Source organism: Macrosteles quadrilineatus, unplaced genomic scaffold (assembly GCF_028750875.1).
Source record: "Macrosteles quadrilineatus isolate MER2022 unplaced genomic scaffold, UCM_ALF_1.0 Scaffold_332__1_contigs__length_98458, whole genome shotgun sequence".
Lineage (NCBI taxonomy): Eukaryota > Metazoa > Arthropoda > Insecta > Hemiptera > Cicadellidae > Macrosteles > Macrosteles quadrilineatus.
In genome coordinates, this window is record NW_026542925.1 from 31,481 (window position 1) to 56,099 (window position 24,619).

The window sequence follows — 24,619 nt, forward strand, 5'->3', positions numbered from 1 at the left end:
GATTCAGAATTTAATAAGGAATTCAAATATGTATATAACTCAAAATCAAAAATTCCCGACAAGAGGTCACTATTCGCTTTCCACATCACAATTTCAGAAATAATGTGAAACATTGTTTGGCCAAGAAAAGTAGTTACTCTCTAGAAGATTATTTTAAGAATAAATAAAAAGATTTATGTATTTCAGCACAATTTTGAGCCAATTACTCATCAAAATTAGCTGCAGTAGAAATAATAGATACCTTTTGTATAGAAGAAGTTTTTCTATTTCATGACACTATTCTTGTGTATGTACGACATGAATAAAGAGATTTTTATTTGATTTGCTTTGATATATTTTAAAGATTTTTTAGTGAGGATAGCAAGCTTACTTATATGGAAAATAGTCCAAATAACGTAAAACTTTACACTATACTGTATACTATAACTACTACAGTTTCTTCCCCGTAGCTTTACAAATGACGGTTCAAAGGTTATTGCAAATTTGGTGATTTCCCCATAAAATATCATTGTTACTCCCACGGCTTTCCCATGATAAGGGCTGTTGACAAGCCGATGGGAGAAATTAAGGGTCATATTTGTGATATCTTTCATTTATTTATAACCTATTATTTTTTAATTATGGTGATAAAACAGGTAGTTATAAAAAATATGTAAACTTTGTAAATACATGTTTATTTTCTCTAATGAAACTGTTTATTCATACCAAACACCTATTCTTCCTGGGAAGGGAAGGAGGACCGCTTGGAAAAATCTGAGGATTCTGGAGAGTCCTCAAAAGGTAGATAATACTCCATAGTGGGTAAAGTAAACACAAATGATGGCTGTGAATATAAAGGTGATGGTTGGTTGTAAAAAGGTAGAGGTTGAGTATCTAAATGTGTTGGTTCATACTTTACATTTGAAGGGTGGTCTTTTCCGAAGGGCTGATTTCTAGTAAATGATTGAGTATTGAAAATTGATGGTTGTACATTCTCAAATGATGTCTGACTATCGAAAATTGATTGTTGAGTATTCCCAAATGAAGGTTGACTATTCAAAATTGACGGTTGGTTTTTCACAAATGATGGTTGAACATTCAAAATTGATGGTTGACCAATTGCAATTGGCATTTGATCATTCACGAAGGATGGTTGAGCATTCAATACCGATTGAGCAGTTGGTGGTTGTTTGCGTACGAAGGATAGTTCTGGGGAATTTAGTGACGCTTCTTGAGCGAATGAAGGGATTAGCTGGACGTTTGGTTGAGGAGCTCCGTGGTTGGATGGACGTCCTCGAGAGAAGTAGTAAGTGGAGATAGCCGGACCAGCCTGACGAGCTGAAACATGAATATGCATTGGTAAATAAATAAATTTTCGTCACACTGCCCACACTACCCAGTAAGCTGCTAGTTTCTGTATTCTTTTTAAAAAAAGCCAGTGACTACAGAGAGGGACCGGTAAAATCAGCTGGAGTACAATAAATTTACCAGTGAGTTTTGCAATAGGCTTAAATACGAAGCAACTTCCCTCACCACTACAAATCTACATTGCAAATATTTTGTTGGGTTGGATCACTTCGATGACCATCATTGTGTAGGAGTAAGTCTACTGTGAACATTTACAAATTAATTTATTACAGAATGTATTATGATGGAGACAATTGTGAAACTTCCCATGAAATAATAGTTAAGTCGAAGGAATTATCTCAGGTATGCTGCCTGATAAATTTGAAAAAGGTATGAGTATTCCATACCAGGAGAGTATTCAATTTTTTCAAGGTGGCGAAATGATTGAAATATTAGTTAATGATGTTGTTATTCTACATGTCTAAATTTAGCCAAAAACCTTTTATGAGTACATTTGCTGGTAGTATGGCAAAATTTGTACAAAACTCTCCCGGGAAGATGTTTTCGGTCTCACATGAAATACCCCGATCAGCAAGACTCGTACGGCAACTATATCTGCAGTATCAAATAGTCAATGCTATCATGCTCATACTGTGAACACCTACTTTTCCCCCTCCTTCTGGCGTGATATAATAATACAATATTTATAATTAAAAAATATATATATATATATTTATGATTAAAACATTAAGTGTAATTATTAGCTCCTTTCCTCATAATTTTATCCTCGTTGAATGCATGTGTCATGTGTCTGTCCTTAATAATCCAGACATGTATTTATACCTATACAACAATGGTATTTGTAATGTGTATGGCATTTATGCATTGCTAAACCAGTCATTGAAAAATTGTTCTATTTATTCCTGTGGAAATTTATCAATTACTAATGATCTTAAAATGTTTTAAAAGTGTGTGACTCAATTCAACTAAATTTATTTTCATTCTGCAAACAGACAACTATAACATGGGAATGTCTAGTTCTATTTATATGAAAAAAACTTTACTTGCTTTATAATACATTGTGTAATACCATTGACTATTGGATACAGAAGAAGACAATCTATATGGACCAGCTGTCACCAATTTTCTTGTTTTCTACTAGTAGTTGGATTACAGGACTACGCCACCGTCCCAGTCATAGATCACATAGATAGAAAATATGTGGATTTCTATAATCATTGGTTGCTACTATAATCATTCTCCACGTCAATAGCTTAAATCTAAATTTTACATTAGATAATTAGATTATATTTCAAATTTTAGTTTTTTCTTACCTTCTAAAAGAGGTGGAGGCTGGTACAAGCCATCTTGGAAGGGATACACCACAGCACCAGTTACAGTGGTTAGTAAAAATACTGGGAAAAGCTGAAACATAAAAGTTACAATGTTTTTAAAATAGTTTAATTGATTTACATAGTATATATTATAAAATAGCACTGAAAATTGATACAATTCAGCCAGCGGTAAATCTTTACAAAAGCCAAGGTGTAGGCATACTAAATTTTAATTAAGTATTTAATTTCAATTTGATGGCTAAGTTTTATTAGTGTCTGTGTGTGTTTACGTGAAAATCTAATTCAGCTGTTCTCTGTCACTTAACCTATATTTTCTATTTTTACCTGATTTAAACAAACAAAAGTTTTTTTCTATAAGAATTTCTAGAATATGCTTTTTTTAGTATTTCTAATTATTTAGTATTAGTCTTTTTAATCACCCTCGGTTGCAAATTCTACATTAGTTCTTTGCTACAAAACATGTAGGTATGTATGGAAATTTATTGTATTTTAAAATTTTTTTATGATTATCATCTACAAAATCATTTCTCAACATTAGTAACCCTTCCAGTATAAAATTTTTCCCTGCTTTAGACTTGATATGTGTGGTGTTAGTTAACATTTCAAATATCATCTTCTTCAAGCTATCACCAAGTTTTAAATTTGACATAAAGATAAAAATTAAATAATGCATTTTTGAAAACTTACATATTCCATGGCGGCTTCTGGCTGCTGCGTAAGAACAATATTGAATATGAAGTAGAAGTTTGAGCTTTTATACAGAACTGGCACTTAGGACCCTGACATTTTGGTCAACAATGGGTTGTCATAAGATGAGGGGTAAAGGTTGGTTTATTGCTGTAAGTCATATTTCCTTCATACAGCTAAATAATCTAATAGGTGTAAAGCATGTGTCTTTGATGCCTGACCTACTAATTTGAAAATTGTTAAGTTTTGATTGGTTATTATTATTGTAATCGTCACCAGTGAGGCTTTTTAGGTTCCATTTTCGCATTCTGTATTTTTGCGGATAGTAAGATTGAAATAGAATCAGCTGAGAATAATCAGTGCTGTAAAATATCTTCATAATTGGTTTTATTAACGAATTTCCCTATAGGGAAGTAGCTATTACCGTAGGTCTCATGGTAAGACCTAGGTCCGAGACCGATTTACTTTTTCATTTTGATGTCCCCAGAGGCCAAAAACACCATTCGTTCAAATTTGTATATATATGTATATATATATCTATATATATATGTGTCCATCCGCACGATAACTTGAGTAATGTTTGTCTGATTTTGATAAAATTTGGTTTAAAGGTGTAAGGTAGGATAAACTTGAATGAGTTCCCGAACCAGCATGATCGGACCATGGGAACGAGGTTTTTATGGGGTAAAAATGGGTTTTTCTCATTTTTTACCCTTAAAACACAAAATTTATCAATTTTTCTCCAAACCTTTTTAAAGAGCTTAAAAAACAAATAATTTAGTATATCAACGTGTTTTTGTACGGTATGGTTACGGTGAAAATTCAAAAAATGTTTAATTTAAAGATCCCATGTTATTCTTATGGAGAATAAATATTATAATTATGTTGTAGTTGGCTTGTTTATGGATATATTTTGACCTAACTTGGCGGATTTATTTATTTCATACTAGCTATTTATATTTAAATAAAAAAACACACTTTATTAGTTTCCCTGTAGCAGCTAGCCTAGGTACTCGTTAAACATAAATGTTAATTTAATAGATTAATTGAAAATCAATCCAGGCAAATGGAAATTTGCTAAGTCGGCAGGTTTGCTGCAGCGGGGGTATTTTTTGTTTAGAATAACTATCATATTTATAATGATGAGCAAAACTTTTGCTCCTCCTTAATTTTGAATTTTACACTGATTAGGTTAGTCATTTAAAAATCGTAGACTAAAATTAAATAGCTTCAAGGTCCATGAGTATAAATTTGTTAAAAAACTTTCAATGACAAAAGGTTGTGATTGGATATACTATTTTATAACTTATTTGTATTCAATGTTGTTTGAACCCAGTGACAAGACCTGTTGTAAGCAATAATTGATTTACCTATTATACTTGAAGGTCTTGATTTCTTATACTTCTGATTACTAGATTTCTTACACTGCTGTACATATTTACACAAAATATTGTAAATGTACAGTAGTGTAAGAAGATACTCTATGAAGATGCCGCACTGAGCGGCGAAATGCGCATCGAGTACTAGTTCAACCTACAAACTACAAGACCTTCAGGCAAAATAGGTAAATAAATTATTATTTGTATTACTTCTACTTGGATGCAAGATGGCTTCTCTACCATTTTAAATCTGTGGCTTTTAATTCAAACAAATCCAATGACTTGTCTTGATTGCTTATAATGATTTTGATGGTGAAACATATCAAGGATTATATGAACATAAAGACTAAAAAATGTCATGGTTTCAAAGTGAAAATTTCTTTGACGGTCATCTTGTTCTATCTATTCTTGATCGCTGGTGGGCTTTGAATGAACTTTGGTGGCTACGGAAACAGCATGTCCTTTAAATAGCTACGCTAAACATATCATCCACTCTATTCTAAACCCACCCTCTATCATATTTTAAAATACAAATCAGGGTCATCCCTGTCAAAAATTATAACTTGAAGTCTGATTGCTCGTGTTGATATTTAGCAATAAATTTAAAACCCTAAATTTACCTCTTTAATTGATCTTGACCACTGAAGTGTGTGGTTAAAAGATATCAATTGATTGCCTTGGTTTCATTTCCATCGAAGATACTTTCAGAGTTTAAAGCGCGAGACATCTGATCTTGGAATCTTCCTCTGTCACCAAAAAAGAGGTTTTGCGACAAGTCCAGTTGGTGGCCCTGAACTTGACTGGGGACCTGACTCTGGGAAGCAGCCTCTCTCTCTCTCTCTCTCTCTCTCTCTCTCTCTCCCCCTTTCTCTGTTGAGAGTCAGTCTGTATTTGAACTGGATAAAAATTGTTCATATATTTAACGGTGGCAAGTGTCGTGAAATTTTACACCTGAAATGATAGCAAAAATTGAATACCGTTGTTTTGAATCATTGTAATATATTGTGTGGAAAGGGTTTGATCAAAACTAAGTACCCGCAGACTCTGAAATTAAACCCTTTTCTTACAAGATGCAATTCAATCCTGAGCAATCAAGATAAAAGACACAAATTAAATCGACATCAAAGCTGCCATCTATCTTAAACTGTTATTACAGGAATGAAGCAATACTACTATGAATGATTAGCTAATTTTAGTTATGAGTTCCTAAACAGTTTGTAGAGACATGTGATAATACAGACGGAGACAGTATTGTCAATCATATACTATCAATATAGCACATCCGATTTACATTTAAATGGTAAGTTGCCAACAGAATTTGATGTATATTGATGGAGCTATGTATTGATATCCCTATTTAAGAACAGTTGCTGATGCTAGACATTTTTTATATAGCATAGCTTTTAATAATAAGTTATTACCGTAGGTCTCATGGTAAGGACCCGGGAACAATTTACTTTTTCATTTTAAGGTACCTAAAGGCACCAAAAACACCATCGTTTCGAAATTCATAAATAACGTACGTGTGTGTGTGTCCGTTAGCACGATAACTCAAGCAGAAATGATGATTGAAAAAAAAAAACTATTCTGTACCGTACATTGAATCGTCGTTGTTTTCGAAACGGTTACAGATAAAATTATTCTCTATAAGAATAACATGGATATTTTTCATTTACAGTTTTTTTTTCATCTTCTCCACAGCCTTTAAGGGTACAACAACGCTTCAATATGTTAAATTATTAATAATCCAGGTAACATTATACCTTTTACTATCTAAAAACAGTAATCCTGGGACAAGAAACAACATGAAGTTAAATTATTAGTTTATTGTTCTACAAAATGGTTTACTAAGAAATTGCTAATTTGATGTTACGAGGATCATCAAATATGGAACAAAATAATTTTTTTACCCCATTTAACACCATTCAATAGTCCGATCATTGTTTTTTTAAGATCTTCAAAATGGTTTATAAATAAATTGGAAAGTTTTATGATTGGAGGGTCCAAAAATGAAAAAAAAAACCAATTTTTACCCCATAAAACCCCGTTCTCATGGTATGATCACGCTGGTTCGGGATATATCTTTTGAATAAACATAGGTTTACATGTTTGTACCAAATTTCATCAAAATCGGATGATTTATCGAGTTATCGAGCAAACGGACATATTTATATTCGGGACATCAAAACAAACAAATAAATTGGTTCCAGGTTTAGGTCTTACCATGAGACCTGCGGTAAAAGCTTTTTCCCTACATGGGAAATTCGCTAAAATGTAAATTCTAGGTCTTAACATCAGACCTTTGATAGTACGGTAGCTTATTCCCAATGGGAAATTCACTAAGCTTTTGTTTACATTCATAACTAAGTCAGACAAGTTAGTAAAGAGCACTGTATTAATTAAGTGATCACAAAATGTCAGAAGAGTCAGTATCAGGGTCAATAAACTGAGTGTTGAAGTCTCTGGTTTTGGCAACGGTCCAACTTGATGATAAACTGGTTCAGTACATTACCTTGGTCAGTTAGGAAACCGGATCCTTACCATAGGTTGTCCTGTCAGGTTCAGTCACTGTCATAATTTGTCACGTGATAAAAGATTACTCTTCCGTTGAGTTTGGTTTCGTTAGGTAAAAATGTCATCATTAAAACTTATTTGAGTCGAATAATATAAAAAGGCTCTGAGGATTCTGATGGTTCCTATGGCCCGGATGCTTCCCGAATACAAATGGCCATGGCTAATTGGCAGTTGACAAAATTAAAATCAAATCATTCTTTATTTGTAGTTTCGTCAAGAAATTACAATGGCGTCATACAATAATATAACTTAAAACTAGTACATGGATTTTTATGGCTTAGTACATGGATGGATTGTGAAATTGCAAGAAACAGTGTTTAAGAGGAGACTATGAAAAACTGTTATTTTAATGCAAGTGTTAAAAAATTTTTACAATGATAACAACATATACTGTTTTCCTTGATCATGCTAGGGAAGTCATTTGTGAATAAAACATACAAGACCGGACCGAGTACAGACCCTTGTGGTACTCCTCTGCTGTGGCTCTGATATATGTATGTTTTCTTTCTTCATTCCATTGGATGATTCCTGAGTTTCGACAAATTGCGTTTGTACTTGAAGGTAGTTAGCAAACCATGCATTCGCCCATCGCCCTGCCTTTAATTCCAAGGGATGCTAGTTTTCTTGTGATAAGGCTGTAACCCCGACAAATTGTATGTTAACAGGGTTAAAAAAATAGGGGCAGAATAAGGGATTGAAATAAAGCCATGAACCAATGAACTGGTTGATTCTTCTAGTTGGTACCAACATAACAAATCTTTACAACGTGTCGACTTTCTAGCAAAGTTGTCGTGCCAGCAGTGGCGGATCCAGAGGGTCGTCTATAAAGAGGGTAGTTTTCTAGTAACTAACCAAAAATTCCAATTGCCCATATAAAACCCATGTTAAACGTGCAGTACTGGTGATTAGTATGGATGCAGATACACTATACAGTACGGATAGACGGTGGGTTTAAAGTTTAAAGTTGTTTATGCAAGACCTTCAAATGATACACCATTTGACATATGTAGCCATTTAAAAATTTTTGTTTACAAGCCTATCAACATAAAAAAAATAAAATAATTGAAAATATTTTCAGTTTTTAAAATGTTGACATGTTGCATATACAATTAAAGCTAGACTCACGAGGATTAGGAATTTTCAAACAGAACGAAAATAAGTTAAGTGGTTTCCAAGACACAGGGTATTCTTTAAATATTAATATTTTCCATACAAATGGCCGCCATTTTGAACTGGATAAAGATAAAGGAGTTCTGTTTTCACTAAATAGTTTGTCTGGTCTAGAGCTTTAAAATGATACAAAACATGACATATGTTTACTTTTGAAAACTCTGAGATTCAAACCCATGACCCCCAGTTTCTCGAACACTCTGTATTTTAAAAATGTTAAAAATATTTTTACGTTGTTACTTGGGTATGAATTAGTGGGGAAAAGTTTTGTAACATCTCTGTATGTCAAGCCATTTGTCTGTAATCTGTTTAGGACAGCTTAGAAGACTCACTCTGAATATTTTTTTACTGAATGTAATACAGTAGTGCATACACATTGCGTACAATAATTTGTCACACTAACTTTGAACAAAGAAATGGTATAAAACTGCCATTTTGAAGACTTAGTTTTCACAATTTTTTTATTTGGGTTGCATTAAAAACATCACAATGTATATAGCTTATGGTTTGATTAGGGGTTTCTTCACAAAATATTGTACTCAAGAAGCTGGGGAAAAACTGCAGAAATAGCACCCAGAAAATGCCTTACTTAGTCCATTGTCCAGTGAAAAACTCTTCTACAGAGCTGAGATTTTTAGCTCCGAAAAGAATAAAACATGTGACCATATCGCAGTACTACTAGAACTACAATATAAACCAAATCAATAAATTGACAGTTTTTTTCACTGAACAAGGTAATATAAAACTTACCACAAATTTTGCAAGGGGTTGAGTTTGCTATAAAAAAGTTTAGAAAAAAACTATTATTTTAGGTACAATCACATTTGTGTGGTTAAACACACCATTTTGATTTTTCTTTAGATTTCCAGATAACATTGACATTACATTCAACAGTCAACGTTCAAATTAACTGACAACATGGTAGAAATCCCTAGTCAATAGGTCAACAGTTTCAAAATCTGCAACCGTTTCCCCAAATTCAATTGATTTAAAAATTCACAATTCTACATTGGAATTTTTTTTAAGAGACGATAATTATTATACTTAGAAAAAAAATACAAAAACAATTCATAATGAATCAGTTGCTCACTGAGTTTTTAACATCCCAAAAAGGATATGGTATTGGTATTTCAAAATCTGTTGACACAAGTAAATGACAACACAAGACCCTCATAGATTTCAAATCACTTAAAAGGTCAGTGCCAACCTGCAAGCAAAACCAACAGAAAATAAGTCAAAAACCAAAACCAGTCCGGACTGAGGGAAACAGATGGCCGAGCCTCTGGTTGCAACCTTTGTCTTTTTCTTTGGCGGAGGACCGAGACCGGTCTATGCGACCAGACCATCCTTAGAGAGTTCACTGTCAAGGACATACAACCACATAGCCACGTTCCCAGGATTTAGATGATTTGCTAATGGTTCAGCTGATACTTTGTTAGGACAGCACCAGGGTTTAGATAATTTGCTAATGGTTCAGCTGATACTTTGTTAGGACAGTCCCAGGGTTTAGATAATTTGCTAATTGTTCAGCTGATACTTTGTTAGGACAGTCCCAGGGTTTAGATAATTTGCTAATGGTTCAGCTGATACTTTGTTAGGACAGTCTCATGGATAAATTTATAATGGATCAGCTGGTATTTTTTTTACACAGTCCTAGGGTTTAGATAATTTGCTAATGGTTCAGCTGATACTTTGTTAGGACAGCACCAGGGTTTAGATAATTTGCTAATGGTTCAGCTGATACTTTGTTAGGACAGCACCAGGGTTTAGATAATTTGCTAATGGTTCAGCTGATACTTTGTTATGACAGCACCAGGGTTTAGATAATTTGCTAATGGTTCAGCTGATACTTTGTTAGGACAGCACCAGGGTTTAGATAATTTGCTAATGGTTCAGCTGATACTTTGTTAGGACAGCACCAGGGTTTAGATAATTTGCTAATGGATCAGCTGATACTTTGTTTAGACAGTCCCAGGGTTAAAATTAATAAATAAAAAAAAATACTATACAAATTTTATTTACACATAAGTTGGTAACAAAGTATAAGGCACCTGAGTTCAAAGGTTACTACAGTAGACCCCCTCTTAACCGACCTCGTATTAACAAATAATCGGATTATCCGCCTTCGAACGTAAAATAATGCAGTTTGTTTTAACCGACCTTGCTTTGAGAGCAGCTCGGTTTAACCGCCGCTTTCTAGGAATCTCGGCATTTCCGCTCCCACGCTGGGCGATGAGAACTGAACCATACGCTTATCTCCACAGGATATGACTGTTTATTTTGTGTTGATCACAAAAAATATAGCATAGCCTATTGTCAGTTTGTCATCATCGTTCGTAGCTATATCTGTATTCGAGCACATCTGATCTGATTTGTTATCTGCGCGGCAAATTTATAACATCATAAAGTGCCTCACAATTTTGAGAACTGATTATCTTATCGCCGGAGTAAACAAACAACGCAACTTGTAAGGAAGGCAGGGATGGGGGGTTAACAATTCCAAGGTCAAGATAGTTTTTGTGCCTCGAGACACCAGTGAGAGGCTATAAATAAACGTCCTGTCTTGTAACAAAATGGTCGCTTGTATCTAATGTCAACAAAAGGTTCTGTACTGTATTACAATGTATTTGGAAAGCATCAATTAATACATTGCAGTACTAAAGTTATTAAAATATGAATTTTATTTACTCTTGCCTAGTATTATAATATATTCCACTGAAAGTAGGCCTATTTGACTTAACCGTGTTTTGTGTTTATTTGTGACTTTTCTATCAATATGAAAAAGGAGATAAGAGTAGTTTATTTTATAAATAATGCTAGTATGACTTCAAAATAATGATTATATAATTCCAAATAAATAGCACTTCATTATGTTATGATTTTAGGGATTGCCCGTTTTATCCGACCTTTTGCGTTATCCGACCTAGGTCCGGTCCCATTAGGGTCGGTTAAGAGGGGGTCTACTGTAATAGACAAACCTCAAAGAAACTAGGTTATACATAATATTATAAATACAAATTATAAATTCTAAGTACAGTACAGTAATATAAAGAAGTACAGTTAAAAGGTCAATTTTCATAAAAATGTCTACAAGCCATGTATGATCTAACTCAACGGGTGAGGTTCATAATGTCCAAATTTCACAAACTCCAACGTCTAAAATATTAAATAAACAGTGCGTTTCATAACCTCCAAACTTCATAAACTCCAAAACTATAACTTTCAAATAAGCACAGTTTCACAATGTCCAAATTTCACAAACTCCAACGTTAATATATTAAATAAACAGTGCGTTTCATAACCTCCAAATTTCATAAACTCCAAAACTATAATTTTCAAATAATTACCGATTCACAATGTCCAAATTTCACAAACTCCAACGTTTAAATATCAAATAAACAGAGCGGTTCATAACCTCCAAGTTTATCCAAGTTTATGTTTAAGTTTATGTTTATGTTTATCCAAGTTTCATAAGCTCCAACGGTACAGTCTCTGCCAGAAGTCGCTGCAGAGGTTGCCGTGCCATAACAAAAAAACTACTGATGTAATCATCATGAAATTTTAACAGCTATTAGAAAATATACTTATAAAATATATTTATATGTTTTAAAAATTTTCATCGGTAAAAAAAATCTCTTACGATATTTGTAGTGGCTTTTTAATTGAGAGACGGAACAGTTAAGAAACTCAGTGAATTAAAGCTATTAAAAATATAAAAATGTAAATTTGATTTGCACATTGTGTGCTAACACATATTTGAGTCACACAGCTGAGTGTTCTTCAATCATTAAAATGCACGTATAATCAGTAGTTGAGCGCTGGCGAACGGTGCCTGCTATCTGACTGTGGCAACCACTGTAGAGACTTCTGGCCCAGACTGTACCGTTGGAGGTTATGAAATTTGGACATTATGAACCGCACTGTTTATTTGGTATCTTAACGTTGGAGTTTGTGAAACTTGGACATTGTGAAACAGTGATTACTTGAATGTTATAGATTTGGAGCTTATGAAATTTGGAGGTTATGAACCGCTCTGTTTATTTAATATTTAAACGTTGGAGTTTGTGAAACTTGGACATTGTGAACTAGTGATTATTTGAATGTTATAGTTTTGGAGCTTATGAAATTTGGACATTATGAAACGCGCTGTTCATTTAATATTTTAAGCGTTGGAGTTTGTGGAATTTGGAGTTTATGAAACGCTCCCAACTCAACCAAATACTTCAAAAAGGTTTTAAGTTGAAAGTAAACACAAATGTTGGTACAGTATTTTGTTCTAAACTCTTTTTTACATTTTGAGAATTGTTATTGTATGTGCGTGCAAAATATAATTAACAAAACAGTCATGTAGCTAGGTGAACACTAGTGAATTAAACATTTTATATTACTTTTTTCTTCAAAATACATTCTCAACACCAATTCATCCTAACTACGTCAACTATATATTTAAAAATCTCAGACACAATCCATAGAGATCTTCCACAATGAACAGTATAGTGGACGACACACATAATAAAAGTTGGATGTAAAATACACAGACGTGTCACTCTGAAAATTAATAACTTTTTCATTGTGGCAACTAGGTACATTGATTGTCTAGTTTAGTTTAGTTTGATGAATATTGTGGAATCAGTTATCAAAATTATTAATAATTCCTATGGATAAATTAGCAGGAAGGAACAGGTGTTGTATTTATTTCCAGATTAGTAAGAGTAAGTATAGTATAATATTTTTTGGACTGATAAGAACAGGTGTGTTTAGTTTTAGTTTCATTGTGTTTTTGTATATTGTTTTTTAGGTTACGTAATACTGTATATCAAATTTAATAAATGTGGAGAAAAAAACTATAGTTAGTAGGTAGGTTAGGATGGATTTAGGTAAATGTAGGGTAATCGGAGTCACTTAAAAACTGGAGGAGTTTCCTAACCTCACAAAACATAGTGTAGTCAAACCTCTTAGTATAGGAAAAGTCCATAAACTAAAACTAAAAAAAGCAGAAAAAAAAACCCATTGAACTAGAGAAACTCTACCACCCAAAATTAACGAGGATCAATATAAGAGTGCATTTGAAACAAACCGCCTGGATAAATATTACAAGTGTACATACTCAAGATTATCAATTAGCAAATGTTAAAGTCACAGCTTTCGCTTATTATCACAGATGAATCCAAAACCGTATCCGACCATAATCCAATCATTATCTGTTCTTGGCCATACCGAGCTTAACTAATCTAAGTCATAGTCTAAATAATCACACTCACATTCACAAATCTCATTCACACAATCAAATGGATAATGCAACCGCTAAAATATATAAATAGTATAACATACACATATTGTTAAAGTTTTTTTTACAATACAACTTCCGTCTTGTTTAAAGGCTAAAGCATGAGTAATGGGGAATATTTTGAAGACAAATAATAACAGTTTTAGCATGAACCTCAACTAATAATGAAGAAGCAACAATTTAATGCAATGCCAATTAAAAGTATTGTGATTAATTATTTTCATCAACATTACTTCAACAAGGCAAGAATAAATTTATTGCTAAAAAAAATACAATGCTTTCATAATAAAGATTACCTTAACTTTAAATCCTAAAATGTTTTGCTTCTAGTCGACATGGGCCTAACTATGGCCAAACACTTGAATAATTGATTAAGCTAAATATAATAAACTAGAAGTATAAAAAATATATGCTCTTGATTGTGCCTCCTTAGAATGATTTTAGTTCACCAAACAATCCAACTAATGAAACATATTTTATACCGGAAACATTGTAGTTTAAAATGCAGCTACAGTAGAATATTACAAAATACAATAAACTATCACTAATTTTATAAAGCCTGTTTGACGTCTTAGAGGTTAATGTCAAATGTTTAAAAATAGTCCAATATGTAAGAGAAAACATTCTTGACGATATACCCTTAAACAATTAAAAATATGTTTTGAATAGTTTAAAACTAGGTTTAGTCAGTAGCTAGGTAGTCAATCACCCACGAAACCGCTGTAGTGGGCTCCGGTGTTAAAATTTTCTTGTAATCTTCTCTCTGTAAAATAAACACATTACCCGGGTAGGAAATGAGAAAAGTTTACAAGCATAAACTTATCAGGATTATCTATCTAAACTTTTCTATTCTAATATAAATTATGATTAAAGTATCCTATTTGATTCATAAAAAATGAGGAGACAAAGGACTGGATAAGCAGGCTTACCATAAAAATTGTAGGCATCCCACTTTACAAAAGCAACACTTAAAGGAAAAACTAAATAGGCATATTACGAGACCAATGGCCCATTTTTCATTATTGAGAGTCACCAGATTCAGGGCCGGTTCTAGGAATTTTTCAGAGTTAAGCGAACACCCGAATCAGCGCCACTTAGAATCCCCCTTACCACCCCACCCCTCAACCCATGAACATTACTTAGGTGGCGAGGACTATAACTCTATTTTTTGTGAATTTTTTCCCAAAGATTTTGGGAAGAACTTATTTATAAGTTTAGGTTACAAGAATACTTGCAATAAAAGACTCTTCATTATTCCCAGAAATTTGACATTTTTACACTTTTACTCATCATATAAACTTTAGCAAAACCAAGGCCACACTAAAAAAACAGTCCGTAATGCTCATCAAGCATGACGTCACGATAGAAGACGGCAATGACGTAATGTTTGCCGTCTGTGTTCAGCTGCTTGATTTAATCTTTCCTTGGAAAATAAATAAATAAATACCTACGTCATTGCCGTCTTCTATCGTGACGTCATGCTTGACGAGCATCACGGCCTAAGTTAACAATTTATTTCTAAATGTGAAAACAATTTTTACAGGATAACTTGGATACGATATAAGTTTTTATAAAGCCTATTACAATGAAAAACAGCTGTAGGTAGATGACGAGAGGAATTTTTTATTAAACACATTAAACATTTAGAAAACATGAAAAACCAAATTTGTTACCTTGACAAAAAGAATACAAAATTTTCAATTTGAACAGTTCAAAAGCTCTTAGCAGTTAAAAATTAATTCTCCTAGCTTTGATCTTGGCAAATTCTTTAATTGCTGAGTCTGTATCAATCTGGTTCAGAACAGGTGTACGTATACAACTAAAAGAGTGCAATACGATACAACGTAATGCTCTGCTCTAGGAGGGGAGAGTTATCAGAAGTAGAAGGGAGGGAAGGGAGGGGGAAGTTTCTTGTTGTGACAAGTGGCAATGCGCGCTTGCTTATCTTGAGCATGACTCATGAAATGAAACCCAAAGGCGCCACGCTGTACGCTGCCGAGCGTCAGCTCACTACAAATCGAAACTGCAAATGGCACTAAGTCCTTGAGTTGTAGTGCTGTACAAATATACACATTTTTCAAGTGCTGTTGGTACAAACAGAATAAATGCCTTTATTGTGGTGCTTTGAATACTTAAACTCTGAGCGAAAATAAACAAAATTACGTTGTTAAATAAAAAAATAAAAATAAAATTATTCCGTCTATGCGGCCGCGTAGTTGGCGTATGGGTTAAACCGGCCCTGACCAGATTCTCATGTAAATAAATAACTTCTTGATCAGCATTGTACGTGTTATTAAATCTACAGAAAGTAAATAAAAGCAACGCTATAACACTTAAAACATTACGCTTATACTGTTACTCACAAGACGGTAAATATACATAAAAGATAGTAAGTGGTGATAGATTTCCATTGGCTTTCCAATCATCATCAGACCCAATAGGCGAATGACGAAATATTGTAATCAATTACTAATTACATAGAAACCAAAAGACCCTTATTTGTAAATTTTCATAAGAAAATTCATATTGTGTTGGCAACAATAATTCCTTTATCAATGAAGGACAGAATCTAGTGACTCTCAATGTTGAAAAAGGGGGCCAGTGGCATGAAATATTCAGTTTTTATTTTGTGTTGCTTTTGTGAACTGGGATGCCGAAATTTTTCAAGGTTGGCCTCCTCATCTTGTCTTTGTCTCTTTATTTCTCAGGCAATAAGCCCTTTCCAATCAAACCTACATATAATTCATAATATAATTCATTCAAGTATTTAAGGTTAGCCATAGGAAAAGAGAGGGCATAGGCCCTAGTTGAAAAAATTGTTATCTGATTTTGATTGCTAAATTTGCAAGTGTTTAGTTAATGTAAAATCAAATATAAGTCAAATATATTAGTGGCCCAGTAACCCACCTTATACCTTCTTATCCTATGGAATATCCCTTTTAATGAGAACTTGATTTATTTGTATGCAGTTTAAATTGTTTTTTATAGTGTCAGTAGCTCACAAAAATGGTCAACCAAAACAGAATTAACCCAGATTCTTCTTTGAACAGATATTTTATACTCCTATTTACCCAAGAATGGTTCCTAAACTTCAAGAAAGGAGATTGGGTTTCTCTACAAGTTCTATCTTGTTTAAAGGTCAAAGTATGAGCAATGGGGATATTTTGTAGACAAATAATAAAAGTTATAGGAGTTTTCTTTTAGTCATGGACCTAAACTAAAAATAAAGAAGCAACAATTGAATGCTAAGCAAATTAAAATAACAACTTTCGGCATAACAACCAATAAACTAACATATTTTTAGTAGAAAGCTTAATTACTTTTGTAAACATTACATAATAAGGCAAGTATCATTAATTCATAATTTTGTATTCAACTATTTTTTTTTATTTTATAAGCGATAAATATAATTTGTCAATTTGTTGTTAGTGTAAACTGTATTTCTTGAACAAATAAAGATATTTTGAAAAATAAATTTAATTGAATAGCAGTTTTTAAATACTACACCTTTTTTATTCAGATATTTAATCTACAGTAGTTCTTCTGCACTCATAGAGCTAATACTCCTTACATTAGACACATGATTATTTTGTTGTTAGTAATAACTCATCATTTTAGCTTCAGCAAAATGGTATGTATTCATTAGCAAGACTTATGACGCAATACTCACGTTTCAGCAGCGTTTGCTCTTTGCTGGTGACGAACATGAACGCGGCCAAGTAGAAGACAAACGGCAAACACGTGAACACGCAGGACGATACCAGAAACAACCACTCAGGCTGTTTGCGTTCCAGACAGCACTTAAGTTCCGAACTCCACATCGCTCTGGTAAGATTCATCATGTCCACTATATCCATGCAGAAGCCTTCGTTCTTTAGCGAATCATAGTGAGAATTCAGGTCCTGATAGAATTGCTGGAAGGGCGAAAAATATAAAAAAACAGGCAACTTTGAGGTAGGAGTGAATTTAACATGATTTACAGGTTGAATTTGCAGTTTAATTGGTTATGGATAATTATTTACTTGATGTGTTAGGGCCATATTGATATATCAGCGGTAAGTTTAGTGACACGGTGTATTAAACGACTTGATAGTGTTGGTTCATTAGGGCAATGGTACATCCATAGTCCAGGTTACACAATAAAGGCGCGTTTACACGTAGCTAGTTTACTAGCAGCTAATATTCGCTATTAGCACTAGCTAGGCACACTAACGCAAAAATTCCCATCCACACGTGGCTAGTTATTAGCGCTAGTCATGTAGAAGAGAAGTGTTTATTGGTTCATTTGCACAAAATGTCTTCTGTTCCTTTAAATTGAAAATTTTGAGACAAATTTTAAGAATGGGCTAGAATTGTGTGAACATGAACTTAATAAAGAAACAAACTTTGTGGGTTCAATATTTGTAAAAACTGTATGACCCGGTCAACGTTCCACTTCAGTTCACTCATTTTAACAACCACTTTTAACTTGACAGACAAACAACAACCGTACTGGCACTGGCGTGTGGCGAATGGCGATTAGCACTAGCAGAGGTGCAAACACCCCGCTAGTCGCGTGCTAATTTGCTAGCGCTAGTGGTCACGTGATTACCCCCTCTACTTATTAGCGGATGAATTATCAAACAGGTTCAAAGCGACTAGCAGCGAGTAAAATGCTAGCGCACTAGTAATTATTTTCGCTAATGGAGCATTTACACAGGGCTAACTTATTAGCGGCTAATACTAGCCTCGTGTACACGGGCCTTAAGGACCACTTGATAAGGATTGGCAATATGCTTGGGTTCTGATGGTTTAGTAAAGAAAAAACACATTTGATTAAACACTTGTAAGTATGTGTTTGGAATGAGAATAGCAGTATGTTATTTGCTATTGTAGATTTTGCATTTTACTACTTTTTTAAAAGTGTAAGTGTTTCCAAAATGTGTAAAAATACACCCATGCCACATAACTCGATTGTGACCAGTGTGGAAATAAGTGAATGACACGACAACAATGCACTGTCAGTGCTGTGTATTAACTTAGCCATGCGTGGTCCACTCTGCGTAGGTAGTGGTTTGTATAACCTGGAAATTTAGCGCCCTGTTTCCTGTGACAAATGCGCTGCAGCAATGTCGCACGTATAACATGGATGCTGTGGTTGAGCCTGAGGGACCCAGCGATACAACAATTGATCCGTTAGGGCATTTGACTCTTGGTGAGGCTGAAGCAATCAGAACCTTGTGTTCTCGTTTTCCTGAGGTGCTGACGCTGAGTCACAAACCTGTTAAGAGTATGAGATTTGTCTAACTGACACCCGTCCTGTGCGTATTCATCTACCCCTAGCTACTTCAGCCTGTTGACCTATCGTAGCACACCTCAACTCAGTCTGAAAATCCTAGGTTTTTGGCATAGCCTAGAAGCTGTGATACGCCCTATTTCCTCATCTCTATCGGTTCCAATTGCGACCTTCCCAGATATTTCAAACTTTTTTGGACCAACACCGGACAGTCCAGCCATAAGTGTTCAGTGGTTTCAACCTCGTTTTCACAGAACCTACATTGGAATGTCTTTCATTGAAGGGTCTATTAGTGTTTTTGAAGTCCTTAGTAGCTTATCAGACAATGTTAAAATTAGCGTGTACCAACTATGCACTGGTTGACCAAATTATGTCTTAATCTCAATGGAAATATTGATTAAAACTCATGGACTTAGCTTGTTGTTATGATAATAAATAAAGTGCAAGGTAAGAATATTAGATAAGACTTTTGTACTTTGCCAGAGATAAGTTACACAACTAAAAGTCTCAATGTGATAAATAGGGTTACATACCTTATAATGTGACAAACAGTTTTATGACACTGTTGTTTACATGTTTCGGCTTGTATCCGCCATTGTCAAAACGTAGCAGTTGGATGAAGAAATACTTGTCTTTGTTAACGGGACGAAGACATTTACGAAACAAATAAAAACTAAGAATGGAATAAATGCATGGGCAGGACGCGCACCGCCGTGAAGGTCAGGATGTAATTTTCTGTAATGGCGGATGCAAGCGGAAACATGTAAACACCTGTGTCATAAATTGAGCTGTTTGTCGGATTATAAGGTATGTAAACTGTACCGATTTTGTTGTAAAAAGGCAACAAATCAATACAGGGTAACGCGAAGAACAGTCAGCTGGTTTAAACAATAGATCAGTATAGACCAGAATGCACCACGCACTAAAGTAGGAGGGGGAATAAGGTCTAGCCGGATGGTCACTTGCTTCCAGCAGACCAGTTCCTATCCAAATCTCATCGTAGCTAGTTCGGTAAAATTGTTTTTCGTTCGTGGAAATTAAATTCATTTCGCGGCGTTTGGTCGGGCAATCTTATTTTTCCTTAAAATCGTACAGCCTATATCCCTAAGGGATATAATTGCCCCGCGATTGGAAATTAGTATCAGTGTCATTGTCAGAAAGTGAAAAAGTTCGTTACCGGCCAACGCAGTTCCGCCATTTGAAAATTACACGTTCGTTTCACGAGTTCAATTGATCGCGTCTTGTAGAATACCGGCTAGTTACATTTCCCAATCCCTTCCCCTTTATTTGTGTTATATTTGTGGACGTCCAAACTGTAAGTAATTTGTGTTATTTATTTGTTAATTTAAGATTTCAGTGAGTCGCACCTTTGAAAATTTTTCCTGTCTTGTTTTGTCATTTCATGTAGAGTAAGCACATGTTCACAGGTTCAAATTCATATCACTGATTTTCACATCCATTCATATTGTAGCAATCCGCTTTATTAATTAGATTGTAACAACCCTATAGTATTAAGAATAAATAGGTAAAAATGTTTTTATAGGGCAATTCAGAGTTATTTAATAAGATTTTTATAGTGTTGGAATTTTACACAGAGTCATTGTTAATTTTCATTGTTGAGCAAATGGTACAAATCTCTTAAAGAGTGTCACAGTCAGTATTTTTTGGGGGAAACAAATTATTATCAGAGAAGGGAGCAGGTAGCTGGTTCGATTGATACGGAAGTGTTGTTGGAAGTTGTGCCAGTTTGAACATAGATGAACCACCAAAGTGCCAAATTAGCTATAAAATAATAAAGCAACATTCTGATAAACATTACTACGATTGAATACAATATTGTTCAATCAGTTGGACTGCGAGACGACCTTCGTTTTTAATCGTTGGCCAACGAAAGGATTTGCTTGGTACAGGTCATCTCAACCATTAGATTAAATACCACTCTTCCATTGATACTTTCGAGATCGGTGTGAAACCGCACCATACCTCCCCTTTGATAAATCCATTCAACAGTTTCAATAAATTTCCAACTGATTGTGTATCTCAAGGTCATTTTTACTTGAAAGAATACAACAACGACTGTAAACTGAAATAAGTGTATTATTAAATTCTGTGCAATAAATTCAACTTGTTACTCACTTCTAGTTCTCAATAACCTTAGTATTTTAGCATATGCAATAGTATTTGATAAACAAAAGGTAATTCAGTAAATCATAAGCCACTACAAAAGATTCACCTTTTAAGTGCAACACTAGTCACTAGTGTAGTAGTGAGCAAGTAAATTCAGTGTAGAATTAAGACTAGTAAATTGATCTCATTAAAGGTATTACTTTATTGGAAGAACTACAAACAGTGCCAGGGGCGTCCCCTAAGGACCTTTGGGGAATATTTATATTTTGCAGGGTCCACTCATATTTTTCAATAACATCAAGCTTTCACTGCCAAAAAGCTCTGTCTGATATTTTTATTTTCTAGAGTTCTTCCAACCTAGGGGCAACCAACATTTGTAAAGAATTCATTAAGGAGCATTGCAAGGAGTAAATATATTTAAATATAATATTTAAATATATGAGAGTCAAAGTCAGAGTTACTTTTTTCTTTTTTTCTTTACAAATAAATGTTAGCAGAGCGTGGTTCCCTTGGTACTGTTTGTGTCTGTGCGATTCACTGAAATTGTTTAGATTATAAGAAATTTTATTGTTATTGCCATCGTCATTGTGTATTGTGCTGTAATTAATTGTCAATTGGTTTTTGTCATCGTGGAATATTCATTTTGTTAAAGTCAGATATATCACCGTAAATCGAATTATTTTCCTAGCGAAAAAATGCACCAACAATTTGGGCCTGGGTATAATACAACTGCGAATGACCGACGTGACCGTATGTTAAGGAGAAATTTAGGGGAATTAATCGATTTAAATGCAACGATCAACCATAACAATGAAATAGTTCCACCAAATGACAATGGAGCTAATTTAGGTAGACAAAATTCCGATTGTCGTTTACCGATCGTGAACGATGACGAACCGTCGCCAAGTAGACAAAATTCCGATTGTCGTTTACCGATCGTAAACGATGACCAACCATCGCCAATTAGACAAAATTCTAATAGTTGTTTAATGGACCTAAACAACCACGAATTGACTGAAATACTATCAAGTACGTCGAATATAAATCAAAACAACAGTCATGCCAATAGCTCATCGTATGTGGATATTCAACCTTCGAACGAGTGTGTGAGAGAGAGAGAGATAGCGAATGCACAACAACGCGCGTCATTTCCTGTAGCGACTGGTTCTCTGTCTACTGTTGCCCCGGCCAGTGCCACTGTACAGTCGCAACACACCCTCACTGACCATACCCAACACCCACACCCACACACTCGACCTCTCACATACACTCACCATGACACACACGTACACGCTCACGCATACAATGTCAGTCAATCACTTTCCAAAACTGATCAAATCGTGGTAATTGAATTAATTAATAAATTGAACATAGTCGACGGCACAGATGAACTTGAATTAATTTCATTTCTCAAAAACATCAAACCAATATTTGATATTTCTCCGAATTGTCATACAGAGATCATTAAACTTATTATCCCTAAGGTCAAAGGTCAAATGTTCCAATTGTTCTTAGAAGCAGTATCAAGTAACGCACGCTGGAATGTCTTACACGACGAGATATTACACAGATTTATTCCGTCAATTAGGCGACGAGAGATTGCATCGTTTGAGTTAGATCGACCACAACAACCGAATGAAACTTTTTCAGAATACGTCGATCACATCATATCTATCGCATTCGCTTTAAAATCGTCAATGTCAGAAGGCGAGGTGATTGAGATTGCTTTGACAAAATGTAATCCAACTGTTCGAAGTCATTTTTCGTTCGGTCAAATGCCGCAAAGCTTATTTGAGCTAAAATCATTCGCAAATAGAATCACTAGTTCAATGCGTGCCGAAGAGAGATATTTTGGTAATGCAAATCGACGCCCTTTGATTGATTCGTCGCATAGGGTTGCAAACCAAACTCGTCATAATCCAACTACGTCGTCAAACGATCTACGTAATAGACCCAGGGAAAGGATCGTAAAATGTTATCGTTGTCAGGGTGAAGGTCATATTGCTAGGAATTGTAGGATGTCTTTAAACTAGGTTCCGACGTTGTCAAGGTCAAATGACGTCACACAATAACATCGACGCCCATTTTAAGCATTTATTAGAGTAGCTCTGCGAATATTAGAGGTCGCATGTCACCGGTGTAGGGCGAATAATATCTTTGTCTTTGTCATAGCTTGGTACTTAGCATTAGGTGAAAGTTTGTACGTGCATCGAAATGATCGCAAATGTCAACAAATTCGCCGAAATGCAGTTGAGGAGTGTTTTATTTAGGTTTAAGTCGATTCAGTTGCGATTGCCGAAATCAGTTGTTGCGTTCGTAATGGGATTCGGCCTGCATCGAAATGATAGTAATTGTCGAGTTCCAAATCGATTCGTAAGCTGTTGTGATGGTTTTCGTCAATTGAATCAATACGCCAGCTTGATAATAAAGAATTGATATGCTCCGCATTCGGAAAAAACCGTGTTGTGAAAATTTCCAATCGGTCAGACAAGAAGCTACGAAATAATGTTTTTAATGCTCGTTCATGTGCGAAACCGTCGGAATCAATGTTTGAAGTGTCAAAATGTAAATGTGTGTAATTAAATGTTTTGTGTCAACCATGTTTTATTAATGTTTTAGTAGTAACAACATGACGTTCTCAATTGAAAAGTTACCAGTTAGACTAAGATGAAATATTTTAAATGTTTGAGAACAAAGAACGAATTTTAATTATTGGTAATGGTAAACACGATGGACATTGATGGAGTAAACTACGAGTGTTGTGTTTGGGTGACGCAATCGAGGAGGCCGAGGTTGGACAACACTGTTATCGCTGGTGCTACTGATAGCATTGTTGAGCGCTGAACCCCACCCCACCCAGCCCTCACGGTCGACCTACTAGAGCCACTGCACCTGTGCCACTCCCTGCAACAATGGACTGCCATACCACACCACAACAGTGTACGAGCCCAGCTGTTCACCACTTCTGACAACACACTCTGCAGGTGGTCACCTTGGGGATACACCAAAATGTTATTCTGTGCGCGGGATGCCTTTGTGTGTTCAAGGGGGGGCATGATCAGTTGGTGTCTTTGTTACAAAATTTATCATTGTTATAGTTTAGTGTTATTGTTGCCATAATTTAAATTGTTGTCGTTATTGTTGATTGTAAATTGTAATTGTGTTCATGTGTATCGTCGTGGTCCACCGGCTAGACCAAAAATGCTCCGAGGTAGTACGATAGGTTGGACTGTCCTAGGCCGATCACGGATCATTTTTTTCTGCTAGGGGGCATTTTGTACCGATTTTGTTGTAAAAAGGCAACAAATCAATACAGGGTAACGCGAAGAACAGTCAGCTGGTTTAAACAATAGATCAGTATAGACCAGAATGCACCACGCACTAAAGTAGGAGGGGGAATAAGGTCTAGCCGGATGGTCACTTGCTTCCAGCAGACCAG

The 24,619-nt window shown here is 34.9% G+C and overlaps 1 protein-coding gene and 1 long non-coding RNA gene across 2 annotated transcripts; both read right to left on the reverse strand.

Moving 5' to 3' along the window:
• Positions 1-712: 712 nt before the first annotated feature.
• On the reverse strand, positions 713-3,399 carry LOC128982435 (uncharacterized). Its single transcript, XM_054401394.1, has 3 exons — positions 3,369-3,399; positions 2,661-2,751; positions 713-1,317 (listed from the first exon to the last, which is right to left on the reverse strand). Exons 1-3 carry the CDS (start codon positions 3,375-3,377, stop codon positions 713-715), a joined length of 705 nt encoding a protein of 234 aa, XP_054257369.1. The 5' UTR covers positions 3,378-3,399.
• Positions 3,400-10,492: 7,093 nt separating this feature from the next.
• LOC128982433 (uncharacterized) lies at positions 10,493-17,680 on the reverse strand. Its single transcript, XR_008489668.1, has 2 exons — positions 17,449-17,680; positions 10,493-14,541 (listed from the first exon to the last, which is right to left on the reverse strand). It is a non-coding gene; the product is annotated as an uncharacterized LOC128982433 (long non-coding RNA).
• Between the last annotated feature and the right edge of the window lie 6,939 nt (positions 17,681-24,619).

Coding starts and splice junctions, on each gene's coding strand:
- LOC128982435 (XM_054401394.1), bottom strand. Junction 1,318..2,660: donor GCCTCCACCTCTTTTAGAAG/GTAAGAAAAAAC, acceptor TTCATGTTTCAG/CTCGTCAGGCTGGTCCGGCT.